At 43.6% G+C, this 15,604-nt stretch overlaps 2 protein-coding genes across 2 annotated transcripts in view; both read left to right on the top strand.

Annotated features, from left to right (window-relative positions):
• Positions 1-3,022: 3,022 nt before the first annotated feature.
• On the top strand, positions 3,023-4,257 carry LOC136556526 (probable G-protein coupled receptor 19). The gene has a single exon (XM_066549789.1). The coding sequence runs from the start codon at positions 3,034-3,036 to the stop codon at positions 4,255-4,257; it is 1,224 nt and encodes a 407-aa protein (XP_066405886.1). The 5' UTR covers positions 3,023-3,033.
• A 10,019-nt stretch (positions 4,258-14,276) lies between these two features.
• The window catches only part of LOC136556524 (potassium voltage-gated channel subfamily KQT member 1-like), a 410,734-nt gene continuing 409,406 nt past the window's right edge, over positions 14,277-15,604 (top strand). Inside the window, exon 1 of the mRNA XM_066549787.1 lies at positions 14,277-14,662. Within this exon, the coding sequence (XP_066405884.1) occupies positions 14,277-14,662 (386 nt within the window). The remainder of the gene's footprint in view (positions 14,663-15,604) is intronic.

Below are 15,604 nucleotides of genomic sequence, written 5' to 3'. Positions count from 1 at the left end.
AACGCTCCGGGAGCTCTGGCAGCCTTGGGGCCGCGACCATTCCGTGGGGAGCCTGGGCAGTGCCCGACACCCTCTGGGGGAAGAACCTTTCCCTGATCTCCAGCCTAAACTCCTCTGACACAACTTCAGGCCATTCCCCAAGTCCTGTTCCTGGTCACAGAGAGCAGAGTTCGGAGCTGCCCCTCTGCTTCCCCTCATGAGGAAGCAGCAGACGGCCATGAGGGGCCCCCTCAGTCTCCTCCAAGTCAAGTTTTTTCCCCTCACAAGTTAAAATACAACTTCTCCCCTCAGTCTCCTTCAATTTATTTTTGGGGGATTTACTTTTTCCCCCCATAACCCAAGGGAAGGAGGACTGGTGAAAACAGCCATACAATACAGTTCAGAACAGGAGATCCACACAGCAACTAATGAAGAAAACTTTAAGTCAGTGTAGCTGTAAATCGAACCACAATAGCCAGTAAAATTTGCTAGGATAAACCACAGTCCTGTGTATTTCTTAAAACTAGTAATCAAAACCTTCTGCTAAAAGTTTGATGGCATTAATCTTTCCTTCATGCTGTTCAACCAGAGCTTCCTATCTCTCACATTCACCTCTTGCCAGAAGATTCTTCAAGCCCCCTTTTTTTTGGTGCAGAACAAATTGAATTGTGCTGGGCTACATCTGAGAAACGCTGAACACCTCATCTGAATTACAATGGCCTGTGACTTTTCTAGGAAATACTCTGCAAAAAGGACTCAAGGTTTTCACCCGTATTTCATAGTGAAAGAGCTTCAAATTAAAAGTAATCTAAATAGCTGTCTGGAAAGTCCTGTATTAAAGACATGGATACTGCTCAGAGCTGGGGCCTTAGAACTCACTAAGGATAAAGTGAAATACCAACAGGCACAATGAGAATTTCCAGCATGGAGCCTCCTTTTCAAGGGAAAGCTCCTTTTAGCTCTCCTAATGTTTTAGCCACAAAATAAATCTAGATAGGGAAACAAAACTGTTGGTAGCACAGGTGGTCCCAGTAAACTACCCAGATTTCCAAGTCTGGTTGAAAAAGATATGTACAATTTTACCCATGATGCATTTATTTTGTGTAAAATATACCAGTATATCATCCTGAAGGACAGGAAATGTAAAAGGAGAAAAAAAAATCTAAGAAAAATATGTAAACAGAAAGGACTATGTGATTTGTTTATATCTAGAAAATCAAAACATTGACAAACATCATGTGGAATCAGAACAAGGAAAATTGAATGCCTCTGAATGCTTTTGCTTACTGGAAATTTGACTTCCTGCTCCATTTGCTTCTCTTTCCTTCTTTCAAACTGGATTTTTTCCCTGATAAACTAGTAATTGAATTTTCCTCTCTGCTGCAGCACAACCAACCCAGAGTCCAACATCTTTTCTTGATGGCCACATTCCAGGGGAGGCATTTATATTTAGTGATATTTTACAAAATTTGGAAAGCAACGCATTCCCATACATTCACCACCTGCTGGTTTTAATGGGAGGAGATCCACAGCTGTCTGAGCCGATGAGCTCTTTGCTCTGCACTGATCTGCAATATCAGTGTTAGTAATATCCCAAGGCCCCAGGAATTTCAGTGCTCTCTTACAGCAAAAGTTGGTGCTGATTTGTAGATGAATTTTTAACAGAGGGCCTCTCCCATGTGGCTACCAGGCCTTTTCCAACCTTCCACTGCATTTGATTTCAGAGATGCTTAGGAAGAGGAATTAGGCATCTTCCTGCCTTGGGATAAATCAGCAGGAGGAGGAGGAGCAATAAAAGCAGCATGGAATTGAAAACTCTGTTTCCTGAAGGGCTTGACTGTGGGGTGGCAGGCAAGACAATGAGTGTTAAAGTTCTGGAATTCTGAAAGTGTGAACCAGTTCATAAAACCCCAGTTACTGAGCATTGGAGGGGAGCAGGGTTTGGCTGCTCATATGCTTATCAAAGAACGTGTTATTATCATGGAAAAGGTGTCACCCAAAATGGCTGTCCTTCCAGAGCTGGGCAAGGCCCGTCGTGTCTGATACCATTAGCAACGACCATGGCTGAGGGTGCCAAGTGCCCCACTGGGCTGTGACACCGATTTGTGCCAGCGCTGTGCATCTGCAGGAGGCTGGGAAGGCTCTGCAGAGGTATCTGGGCAGGCTGCACGGGATGAGGGTCAGCCAGGCCCGGTGCTGGGTGCTGCACGGGGGCCACAGCAATTCTCAGCTTGTAGGGCTCTGTTACAAAATCGGGGGCAGAGGTTCTTGGTTGACTGTTGGTGTCGGTTGCTTCTGGCAGTCCTTCAGTTGTCCCTTGGGTCACCCATAGACCTGCAGAACCTTTGGGCTGGTCCTGCTGTGAAGGATCAGCCTTGCTGCTGCCTGGGTGGAAGGCCCCTGACCAAGGTAAAGACATTCCCCATCTCCCTGGATTTTCTCCAGAGCACAGAGATGCTCAGCAGCTGACTGCAGCCACATGTACTGAGAGTGCTGACAAGCTGAGGCTCCACTGCTGGAACTCAAAAAGCTCCCCCATCCCTCCCCCAGCCTCTCATCTCATCTGTCTGAGGACATTGACCTCCTCCCTCAGTATTTTTCTTCTGCTTTAAAGCTCAAAGTCAAGTCAAGGATGCAGGAACCCTCTTGGTCGGCTTTTCTGACACTTCCATGGACAGCAGGAAGTACAGCTCATTTCTGGGATCAGTGGGGCACGTTCTGCTCACTCAGTTTGCAGCTTACCTGCACTGGTGGCATGGCACCTCAGTCTCCAGCTGTGAATGGGACACTCATCTTTCCGTAGACAGAAATGCCTGTCTGAAATGCTCAGGCCATTCCTAAAAATCTGCATGAAATTTAACGTTCTCTGCCATGACACATTGTGTCTCCATATATTTCTGACCCTTTTCTCTGAAATCTACTACTCTAAGGAGTATGGAGACTACTTAGAGCTATGTGTTATTGATTACTTTCACACTTTTCACACAGAGTTCTTCAACAAAACCTTTTCTCTGCTCTCTGTCTGCAGCCTGAGTAGCCGAGTTTTCTCGCAGCATGGATAACAGCAGCGGTCCTGTTCTTCTCTTTACCTTGCTCCTGATGCAGAACACGAGCAGCCCCAAAGCCTCCTCCCCTCCTGCTGGCTACGAGATGACAGAACCTCCATTCCCAGGCACCAGCCCCAGCAGGAACCACTCTCTGGTAGAGTATGGGCTGAAGCTGGGGGAAATCGCAGCTGCCAGCGTGGTTTGGGGAGTGCTGTGGCTGATCTCTGTCATGGGAAACTTCCTGGTTTGCTTAGTGATCCACAGGAGCAGGAGGACACAGTCCACCCCCAACTATTTTGTGGTGTCCATGGCGTGTGCAGACCTGGTGAGCAGCGTGGGGAGCGCGCCCTTCCTGCTGCTGCAGCTGAGCTGCGGGCGGTGGGTGCTGGGCAGCGGGGTGTGCCGGCTGGCCAGGTACATCCAGTACCTCACGCCCGGGGTCCAGATCGATGTGCTCCTCGCCATCAGCGTGGATCGATGCTACACTCTCATCCATCCCCTGAATTTCAGAGTTTCCAGGGAGAAAGCCAAGAGAATGACTCTGGTCTCTTGGCTCTGTGGTGCTCTGTTTGCATCACCGGCCTGTTTTCTCTATGGCTCCAGCAGTGACCACCACTGCAACTTCTTCCTCCCCAGTTCTGAGCTAGGAGTCACCTCTGGTGTCTTCCACCTCTCAGTGTTGTTGCTTTTGATCCCATCACTCCTCATTATCCGCTGCTACCAGAAACTCTTCACCTACATTTGGAGAAGTGGGACTGAGGACACAGCTGGAAGGAGGACAATGAATCTTGTCTTAAGAAGAAAAGTGAAAACTGCCAAGTTGTTTTTCATCTTTGTCTTGAATTTTCTTCTGTCTTGGCTGCCTTTCTTCATGGTACAGTTGTGGCACCCACAGGAAACAGACTACAGAAAGAGCTCCTTGCTTTTCCTGGCCATTACCTGGATCGCTTTCAGTTCCTCAGCTTCTAAACCGATCCTCTTCTACATCTATGATGCAAAGTTCAGAAGAGGAATACTAGAAATTTGTTGCATGTGGAAATACCCCAGAAACAACATCTACACCATTACCACCAGTTCCAGGACAGCTGAAAATAATCACATTATCCCAGCCCAACCTCACCAAAGACTCACCTGTGATGCTTTTAACAGAGAAGTCCAGGAGCATGAGCATGCCAGGCCTGGTGATTCCAATCCCACAAATACATTTGCCAAGAGGGTTTCATTACTTTGAAAAGGAATGGATGAGCTGTGGAGTGCTATGTTCCCCCAGAAGAAGGAGCATCTTTCACTTTCTTGAAGCAATAAATAGGTACATATTTTAGACCAGCTTCTAGGGTATTAAAAAAAAATAAATGTTCTGTATTATTTAATGGCTTGTGTTTGATGCATTTGTTCTATTTTATTTCAGTTTTCATGTTCTGCTTTGGGGAACTCCTTTCCTGGAATCTACAAGAGTCCTTATACACTCTGTAGGGAGAAAAGGAAAAGAAAGAAATACCACTTGTTACAATCCCTGTAAGGGATGGGCCATAGTGTAGAAATGCCTAAATCCACCCAAAGCCATCTAGGCTTCCTTCCAGTATGTCCCTGGGGATATTCCTGCACTGGGCTTGTCCCTCTTGTTTAGACCCCTCTGGTCTGGTGGACAGGGTGGTGTTGGGTTAATGGCTTGACAGGATGATCTAAGGGGTCTTTTCCAACCTAAACAATTCTAGGATTCTGTCTCCTTCCAGTCTTCCTGCACCTCCATTTCTCTTTGGGAATAACCTCCTCCTGGAAAAGTCGCAGCAGATTGTTTCAGCAGGGTTGGGCTGCAGAAAGGGTTCCTGGACAAATTTCCAACTCACAGCTTAGGACTCCTCCTCCACACAGGCCCCAGTGGAGGAGCCTCAGGCTCTGCTATCCTGGGGCCTGTTCCAGTGTGTGGCTGTGGAGCCACAGAGCCATGATTCCATTGCATGGAGTCATGGAATATCCTGGGTTGGAAGGGAGCCCTGGCCCTGCACACACACCCCAACAATCCCACCCTGTGCATCCCTGAGAGTGTCATCCAAATTCCCCTGGAGCACTGGCAGCCTTGGAGCTGTGGCCGTTCCCTGGGGAGCCCTTCCCTGATATCCAACCTAAACCTCCCATGACCCAGCTCCAGCCGTTCCCTCAGGTCCTGTCTGTGGTCACAGAGAGCAGAGATTGTATCTGTTCCTCTGCTTTCCCTAGGGAGGAAGCTGCAGACCCCGCTGAGGGCTTCTCTCAGTCTCCTCCAAGTCAGTTTTCTCCCTTCACAACTAAAAATACAACTTTTCAGTCACTGCATGCTATTTGTCTCCCCAAAACAGGCACAGGCTCTTTCAACAACCTCTGTAAGCAAAGCTCTGTAGATCTTTTCAGGAAAACACAAATGGATTCATCCCTGGGAACATTTTCCCCATGGAAACAAGATGGTGATGCTGTCATATGTAAATCTGGACTAGGTAGTGATGCTTTCCTTAAATTTCAGGATTTTTTCCTGTGCCTCAGGACATGTTTGTGCAGATGTTAATTGGGTTTTTTGGTAGCAATATGCTTGTGCCCCTGGCTGTGCCCATGAGTTCTGGTTTTAATCTGTTTGTTTCATATTACAACAGGGCTGTAATGTATTTTACCCTTTCATTACTAATACAGCATCTCACAATGACTTCATCCACTTTAGCACAATTATTGGTCGGAATGCATTATGAACGGTAGACAGTAATTACAACTGCTAATTGAAGTATAAACCTTGCAATTACAGATTTCCACAAGATTTTTGGTAATTTTACAAATTTTGAGGTATGGAATGTCCATCTGTTGTTAACAGCTGATGGAAAAAGGACAAGGGAAGAGATGATGGAATTTTTCGTAGGAGTGTCTGATAAATGTTCAAAGCTAAGATTAATTATTTAAATTATCTAAATCTTTGTATTCTCAAAGTTAGTTCTGAAATGAACATGTCCAGAGATCAAAGACAGCGAGGCATCTGAGTGGGCGTTTGGGCTTGAGCACCCAAAAAAAGTAGAATCTATCCTGAACCTGAAAAGTGAGGATTTCATATCCTGAACTAAAAATTGGGTTGTTAGCAGTAGTAAGGTGCATGGACATACCTCTAGAGGGTATACATTTCTCATGCTGTACACATGGGATATAAAGTGGCACTGAATATTATATAATGCATTCATAAGTATCTCTTATAAATAATAACTGCTTTTCCAATAAAAAAAAGAGTAAATATTTGCATCTTCATTTTCAGCATATGTGTCAGATGTACCCCATTTCCCTCACCATGAGGAGTCATTGTCAAGGCAGAGAGAAACGCTGTGTATTTCCACACCCCTCTGCTCCTGTACATCCTCAGGACAGACACTTTGCCACTCAGTTTGTGCACCTGAATGCCAGATGGAGAGTGGAGTTAGTGCTCAGGGTTGGAGAACTCTTCGGTTTGCAGTGGTACTTAATATAATTAGTGCATTTTACAAATACTCAACAATGCCTTAAGCCAGTCTTACTGACCTTCTGAAGTCCTGCTCTATATTCTCACTAGAACATTCTTACTTAGAAGCCACTCAGAATTTTATCTTATTTTCCACATTAGGGTAACGTAAGAAGAGACCTTTTGGTGAAAGCAGGTAGTGCCAGTCCCAGAACAAGATCAGCTGCAGGTGTTACATGTTTCTTTGAGTTCCTATTTCATTACTTCACTGTGGGTCACTTGCATGTCCTGGGTTACAGTATCAAAAGTTATTGATTTATTTTAAAATCCTCACGAAATTTTCCTAGTTTTCCTAGAAAGAAGCCAGTAAGTCACAATTATTGTTTACAAGTCAACATTCAGTAGAGTGATCCATGTTCAGCACACTGCTGCTTTTGGTAAGTTTTACTCCAGATGAACATCAAGTGAACATCCTCCTGCTCAGGAGGGTGCTTTTAAAGAAACGTATATGGGATGTTCTAGTTGCTAGAACACATAGCTCTCAAGCTCACTCACTTCTTCCACAATCCTTACTTTCAAGGCAGCTTCTTTTCCACAACAAATTTTAAACAGATCTTATCACGATACCTTTATTTAGATTTCCTGGATTCCGATAAGCTAAACACAGTCCCAGATTTCCAAAAGGTGGACAAAACTGAAGTGCCTCAGGTGCCAAGTGTCTTTGCTGAGCTCATCATATCCAGCTGAATGTGTTAATTGTGGGAAGAATGTAGGATTTGTTTCTCTGCTGGAAACATCCTGGGTGACATTCTGAGCACCCAGAGTGGTGGAGTGGTACTCACCAGGGAGCTCTCCACCCTTCTGTGTGCAGGAGAGCTAAGTCAGCCTGGCTTATTGGGATTCCTTGGGATGCAGTGGGAAGACCCTTGGCCAGCCTTTGTGCTTGTGCTTTTTAAATCTCTGCAGAACACACTAAGCCTGACTTTCTGGTCCTGCTGCACGTGTGCACTGCGTGTTACGTGCTCTGGAATCAGTGAGGGGTTTAGAACTGCCAGAGAAAGCAATAGACAGCTCTCTCAAAAAAATTACAGGAGAGGGAAGTAAGAAATAAGAAAATATGCTCCACTTTGAGCATGAAGTAAATAATTTCAGAAGGGTTACTGGCTGAGGCTCCAGCTTAGCTGAGAAAGAAAGTAAAGTAGACCTGGTACATTAAGAATTTAAAGTTCAGTTTACTGCTCTTTAATATCAACTTGGTAATCAATTGAAGGTTGTATAAAAGAGCCCACAGCTCACAGAAAAGAAGCTTTGTGGAAACTTTAGATTAAATTCATAAAATGTCTTAGTTGACTTTTTTAAACTCATACATGTAAATGTAAAAATGCCCAACTGTACTTACCCTGAAAGGATCATTGTCATCTTTTCAAACTGCCTCTTCAGTTATAACACACAGCTCCTATGTAAGGAGTCTCTCCTGAAGCAATAGTTCTATTTTGGTCAATCTTTTCAGATATACTTGAAATAAGCACCTGCTTTTCATGGTATTCTGTTACAACCCTAGAACCAATAACAGTATCCTTTTCCTCCAGTGCATCACTAATGATTTAAACAAACCCAATCAAACAATGCTGGGACACTTAATATAATTGAAGAAAGGAATCAAGTAACAGCTGAGGTTCACTATGCAAGAATTTATATTGCCTCTTATTATGTGAAGGTTTTCTGTGGCCCCTATCTGGTTACCTCTTCAGCAGTGACCATAGGGAACTTATTTCATGCAGTAGTTTTGTCTTCCTTTAATGCAACATAAGCATAACAACAGATACTTTGCTCTGCATGGTAACAGACTATTTTAGTTCATCTGCTTTATTAATATCCGGATATTGAAAATGCTGTGGCTTTATATAAAACTATACTATGATTTCTAATTAAAGAATTCTGCTGGCCTGGTGAAGAGCACTTAAACTGCACACCAAGATTGTCCAGGTGGAATAACATGAGAACAGTGAAATTTGGCTGCATCATTCTTAAAATGACTCTCATGGAATGCATTATAGTTATTGTTTGATTTCCCATAGGGCGTCAAATGGCAAACATGTGATGCTGGCTTTTGTCCAATAGAAATTAGTGCTCTTGAAAGTTTGCTGAGCTATGGTGCAAAAGTCATGGAATCAAAGCCTTTCCCAGTTACAGCAGAGGAAAACACACTTCTTTGACAGGTCTTTCACCCAGTTCTTCAGCTTTCATCTTCCTCCCTCCTTGTCATGAGAGACAACCTAACATAGCAACAGGATACTGAGTTAAGAGACTGAGGCACAGAGTATGTATATCCTTCATGGAAAACTGAAATGTACCCTGAACGACTGTGGAATAATAGTTAAGCCATGCAAGTGATTTGCTTAGCTGAGATTTTTCACATACACATGCACACACACACAAAGGTAAAGTGAATACTTGACATCCTTGCTGAAATTAAAAATGCAGGGGTCTTTTAGGAGGTGTGTGTTGGATGGTTGTGGACTCATCCGGACTCATAAAAATGAGATAAAATCAGGAGTTGGAGTGCCCCTTAGTTACTAACTGGTGGTGAGATGTGATTTTTGGGTGGGTGGGGGTCTTGGGCCGGGGTTTTTGGGCAGGGTCTCTTTGCTCTCTCCAGGGTGCTGAATCCCATGGGTACCACTGAACATCCTTTGGAAAGAGATACATCCTCAGGGTATGGTTCCAGTACACAAGCTGTTGTGCTTTGCTGGTTTTGTTTTGGGATGGTTATGGATGTCTGTTAACAGTGGGGTTTATTTTAAAAGAGATACCTATTTTCCTCTGTCTGCATGGTCAAAAGTGGCTGAATAGCTTTTTAACCAACCAGTCAAAAGCAGAACTACAGATTTTCAGAATAAAATTTAGGCCCAGGTGCTTACAATGTCAATGAATTTTCAAGAAATGAAAGGGACAGGTGTTGTAAGAACAGGCAGATAACCTGACCTGAAAGTTGCTACTAGTTCCCCCTCTAATAATCATGTGAATAATTGTTTTTTTTTAATTTCCATCAGGCAGACAGAGTTTATTAGAGTCAACATAACAACAATTGTTTGGATAATATTGTATGATTTAGTATAAGCTTTATACATTTATGATAATTCTAAGATTTATACATTCATGATATGCATCATATTATGAGGTTGACACTTCACATCACAGCTGTTAAGAAGTTCAAGCATTCCTTGAAGAACTTGCATCTTCTGTTCATTTTTCCAAGAAAACATTTTAGTTTTAGTTTGAACAGAGAGGAAAAAACCTTCATAAGTGCAGGAGTCAGTTTAATTTCTTACTGGCATTCTGTCATGGAAATGAGGGATTTATGGAATTCTTAGACACTACTCTGGGTCAAGCAGTCAGGCTTGTAGACTATCTATGTTGTACAAAAATAATGAAGCACTGCCAGCACTCATAAAAGGCAATTTGTCACATCATATCTTTGCCTGTGTGGTAAAAAAAGATACATTTCATTTCACTTGGCAAACTTTTGGAGAGAACGGAAGCCCAGTGTCTCAATCTGGACATGCACCATCTTTCTAATACCACAGTGTACAAGTCATGATAATCTTAGTTTACGTTCAGCATATCCTTGTGAAGGAGAATAATGATGTTCATGGGGCACATTAAATAGATTGCCAAGTGCTCCACAGACAACTGAACTGTGTAGAATGGCAAGACGAATATTGTCCCACTACAGTTCAAAAATAAAAAGTATAGGGGGTGCTGTTAAGTGAACTCAGAGCTGAAGTTCCATTTCACGATTCTTAATTACCTTTGTTTGCAGTCCCTTGTAAGAGCCCACCAGGCTGGGAAGCTGAATCAGAGAGCAAGGGCTGGAATTTTGCCCCTTCAAAGGCATTCTGGGCACCACCACAACTCGCTGGGTTTGTGCCCCAGTGTGATCACTGTCAAGATCCCACAGCTGGCCCAGGGGGCTGTGTGGCACTCAGCAGTGCCCAGCTCCTGGCTATCAGTGCTGGCAGAGCTGCAGCTCACAGATCCAGAGCAGATCTTCAAGAGCACTGATGCAGAGAGCTTACGTCCGGAGAACGGAATCCGGGATGGACAGAGGGGCACGGGAATGTTTTCCAAGTCTCATCTATTATTTACCCTTCAAGATATTTTCTAGCATTAAGGGTTCCATATTATCTGTCTCTTGCATGACTCATTAACACTTTCATTCTAAAACACAGCCCCCAGAGGAGACAGTGATGGGTGGTGCCAGTGGTGCTGTGTTTAGGTTTGTCTCTGAGAACCTCCTCTGAGGAGGACCTCAAGAAGAGGCTCAAAAATGCATCTCAGAGCCATGCATTTCTCTGTGCCTTCCCATCCTGGCCTTCTGGTGATAAATTCCCAGGTCTAGTAATAAATCCAGTGCTGTCAGGGTGAGGAAGATGTGCTCTCTGAGCACAGGGGTGGCACCAGGCCCACCAAAATGAAACACATGAAGTGACCCCAGCCACAGAAGTCATGCTCCTGTATATACACAGTTGCAGGATGCTGTGTGCATGTACAGTTACCATTAAACACTTCAGCATTTAGACATCCCTGAAATCATGCCTGTGATGCAGGTCATAAATTAGTGAGGTGACTAATTATCTTTTGAGGTTTTGACTCAAAGATGCAATATACTGCTTTTGGGGGTGTGTGAAGGAATGAGTTCAAGTCTTCCACCTCTCAGTCTATTAAAATCTTATCATTTAATCATCTTTTCCTCAACAAAGAAATAGGAGTCAGGTGCTCTGGTTTTATTTCTCCTGGGGTTTCAAACCTGCTGCTATTATGTTGAGTTTTTGCATTGCAGCTGGGTACTATTATTCACTCAAAGGAAATTTATTTTTAACCTTAAAATATCCACAAAAATTGCTTCTTGGTTGGTTGGTGGTTGGTTGGTTGGTTGGGGGTTTTTGTTTGGTTTGTTCGAGTTCTTTCAATTTTTTTTTTTTTCCTCCGTACTTTGGCTAGTTTTGTAGAGCTTGAGTAATTACATTCAGGAGAGGTCAGAGGTGAGGAGATATGGAAATTTTTTCATTTAGCAAATTACTGTCTGGAAAAGTTAATAGAGCAGAGAGTATAAAAGTATTAATTAATGCAACAAGCATTTCAGGAAGAAGCAAAAACCTGGAGAAGGATTTCTGTGGCTCCAGTCAGGTATCAGTTCTCAATGACCACTCACCTGCAGTAGTGTGTGGAATAATGTATTCAATTCTGTGCACAGGGTAAACTGAGCAACGCAGCATCCAAGGAAAATGTTCTGGATGGGTTGGCTTTTAGATCAGACTACATGTATCATGTATCAAGAAAAAAGAAGGGAACTAAAAGGATTTGGGTTTGGGTTTTTGTTTTGTTTTGGAGTTTTTGCAGTGGTATGGAAATATAACTAGGAAACTAAGAAATAACTTTCTGGCATAATCTTTCCAAGGAAAGAGATGCCTTAGCCCCACAAACAATTATGATAAAAAGTGAAGACTATGTGCAATGGCAGCATTCCCCCACTGATGATAACCATAGGGTGAAAGGGGTACCTTTGTTCCATTCTCAAATTCCTGGCTCTGGAAAAGTGGGAAGCTTAAGTTTGGAATGTTGGTACTGCCGACAACAGTCTGATTTCTGTTACAAGAGGGAGGAAAGGAGAGAAATAGCACTATTCATTTTCTCCTTCCTGATTAGAAAGGTCAACAATAAAATGGAGGGTTGGATGCTGGAATGGTTATGTTTGGGATTCTCTTCCTCCCCAAATTAATATAAAAAATGATCTGGAGCTGAAAAGGACAACAACATGAGAGAACTCTGATTTTCCAGTACTTGATGTAACAATGAAGCACTGCTTTTGGTTCATCAAAACTTTGATGGAAAAAAACCCAGAGCAACTGAAGCTGCTGTTTAGACTTTCCCAGTATGAAAGGAGGATGCAGAGCCTCCAGCTTGCCACAGGCATCACCTAATTCAGTGTTTAAAGATGTGCAGTAAGGAAAGGCCGCTTTTAATGCATTGCAATGAAGTGTCTGCAGATAAGAAAAAGACTGGGAGGGAAGTTAAGCTGTTGCTTGTGATTGCTGGTTTTGACAGCAGGAAGAGACAGAAGTAACTTCTCTCTGAAATCATCCAAACCGCTCCCGATTCTTTCTGTGCCTTTTGCAAGGGCAGCCATATAAGGCAGCCCAAAGGGAGGCCCCTGCCTTGCTCAGGGTGGGACTTGGGGAGCTGTGGGCAGAGCCGGGCAGCAGCTCCTCTCCTGCACCTCTCCAGGGACTCTGCGGTGTGCAGCAGCCGCCGGGAGGGGGACACGCCTGGAGAAAGTAGGTGCTGATTGCCAGCTGCTTTCGGGTTTTTCTGTGCCGTGTCTGTGGGATGCTGTGTGGGGATGGAGCAGCCCAGGAGAGGTGTTCCAGGCTTGCAGCTCTGCCTAGCCAGCCTTGTCCAGGCAGCCCCAGCACCCCAGAGTGAAAGGATGTTCTTAGAGGTGCTTCTCAGGGACCTGCTGCAGGCTGACTGGGATGAAGGGCTTTGTGCTTTAATGTTTGCACCCTCCAGCTGTTCATTAAGAGAACTGCTGAGGGAAGGGATGTATTTCTCTCTTTGCACCAGCACCGATGTGGAAATGTGAACTGATGCCCACCTTTCCATGAGCAGTGTTAAGAAATGAGCCCTGTGTAGGAAAGTCATGTTAAAATGAATACATGTAAATTCTTTGTGGAATAACTTGGAGGGTTCTGTTCAGATGCAGTGCACTGGGAGTTCATTCACTACACGAGAGGAGCTTTAAGCAACAGCAAAAAATAGGCTTAATTTAAAAGGTGGGGCGGAGGGGGGTGTGAAGGCTGAAATTGTCTGTCAAAAATATTCTAAGGCTAATGTAACTCTGAATGTGGGATATAAGAAATAAGGCCATTCAAAAAAAGAAATCCACTCTCAGTCCTACAAAATTATTAATGTTGCTGCTAAGAAATTGCTGCTCTGTATTAATAGAAATTGAATTCTGCTTTATGAAATACATACTGATCTAGAAGAACCCTATTGTCTTTTCTATTTGCCTAGGTACTTGTTTGAGAGTAGGCAAACATGAAAGGGCTTGGAGAAAACTGAGGATCGGGCCAGGACTCTTTGATCTTTTCCCTTGTAGCAATATTAACCTCCCAGTGTCAGTTATCATTAATGGCATCCTCCTTTTTACACTTGAGAAAAGTTGCTCCAGAGTCCTGTGTGGACTTCAAGATTGGGTACCATGAGGTGACTGAAATAATTTTTTTAAGGCTTAAATTCTTCCTGTATGCTCTAGATAAGTTCTTCTGAGGTGTAGGTGTTGAAGGTCAAAGCCTCATTCAGGTGTGTTTTGGGCAACACTTCATTTCTAATCAGGGCACTTCAAGAACTGCTCAGTTTAAAGTAATCTGGTAGGATCAGCTCTCTCTGCTGCTGCACAAGTGTTGCACTGTTTAAATAGTTCTAGGCTTTCTTTTTAACAATGTAACTTGGAAATTAATTTTCTTTCCTTCCTCCAGAAGTCTCAACCCCTTCCCTTTCCCAGACTCCCGTTCCTTCTGTTGTTACTGTCCCATAGGTTTTTCTGACTTAACTCCAGAGGATGTGAGTGACAGCAGGTGACAGGCTGGCAGCTCGCACTTGTGTCACAGAGAAGCTCCGTGATAACAGCACAAAGTCATCTTATCAGCTGCTGGAGAACCTTGGGCATGGAAGACATCCAATCCCTCCTTCATGATTTTAAATATTGATCAGAGACAGCAATACCTGGGTGTTGCTGCAGGATGTCCAGTGGTGGTGCAGAAACTGCTGCGTACCTGCTGTGTAACCACCGTGGGCAGGATCAAGGCTCCTCCACCCTCCAGCTGAGCACTCTGAGTGGAAACAGCAAATCTGCAGCGTTGTTGGAAGTCAGGGGGAGCCTCAGCACCATGCAGTACTCTCCTGTGGCACTGAATGCAGAGCCCTCCATGGATAAGGGAGCTGGCATTGCCCAGAGCCCCGGGGAAGGCACAAGGGCTGCAGCCTGCATGGACAGTGGAGCTGGCAGGGCCCGGACCATGGAGTGCTTCCAGAGCCAATATCTGACCAAAACCAGCACCCAGGGACAGGTCTACAACTTCCTGGAGAGGCCCAGTGGGTGGAAGTGTTTTATCTATCATTTTGCTGTGTAAGTACCTACATTTTCACATGACCTTTGCTTTAAGAAAAATCTGAAACTGCCCATTTAATCAGCCAGTAATCATCAGTACTTGATCTCCTGTCCTCAAAACCTGTTCCATGAGTAATCCTCTCAAGGCAGTGGAAAAGCCAGTTCCTCAAAGAATCAGTCAATATATGCATTATCATTTCCAGAGAAGGCTTTTTATTCTTCAAATGATATTTGTTTTCAAGGATGTACATGTATATTTGAAATTTCTGAGGGCAAGTCCTCTGTGCTCCTGGCAGTTCTGATTGCTGATTGAGCTGCTTTACACTGTTCCTGCAGTTTTTAGCAGATGTGGCAGGTCCAGCTGTGATGAGACACATTCTGCTCTTTTAAGTTTGTTTTGCTCATGTTAAAGAGCCAAAACAAGTAATTTGTTAGACAAACATATAACATTGCTAATTTGAATTGATTTATAGTTGTGAACATGAAATGAGTACAAACTTAGTGAAATGTTTTTCATTATACCATGCATGTAGTACATACAAGGAGGCAATTAAGGCTTCCATTTACCCTTGTAAAGCAGTGGTTGATATATTAATCCAGCTGTTACTGTTTTCTTTGGTTGCTTATGGTATATGTCAAGCTTAGTAAGACCTCAATTACTGTTCTGAATGCTGCTTAACAGAAAGATAATTTGTCATCTTAGCTGTAGAAAGGGTCCAGTTGTGCTCTCACTGAGACCAGAGCAAGTTTTACTGACCAGCTGAGCCAAAAGGCCTTGCTTTTATTATAACATTAGCATATTTCCTAAAGAAATGCAGAGTGTTGAAATTACTCTGTTTGTCTAAGATAAACTATGGCCTGATTGCATTTTGGGAAAAAAACCATTATCAGTGGCTGCAGTCAGGAACTGCCTAGAGAAATATATGGTAATTCTAGGGATGAACGCCTCATGCTTCTATT

The sequence above is a fragment of the Molothrus aeneus genome, chromosome 5 (assembly GCF_037042795.1).
Source record: "Molothrus aeneus isolate 106 chromosome 5, BPBGC_Maene_1.0, whole genome shotgun sequence".
NCBI classification, from domain to species: domain Eukaryota; kingdom Metazoa; phylum Chordata; class Aves; order Passeriformes; family Icteridae; genus Molothrus; species Molothrus aeneus.
Note: the sequence above shows the minus strand (reverse complement) of the source record. Positions and strands in the feature narration are given on the sequence as shown.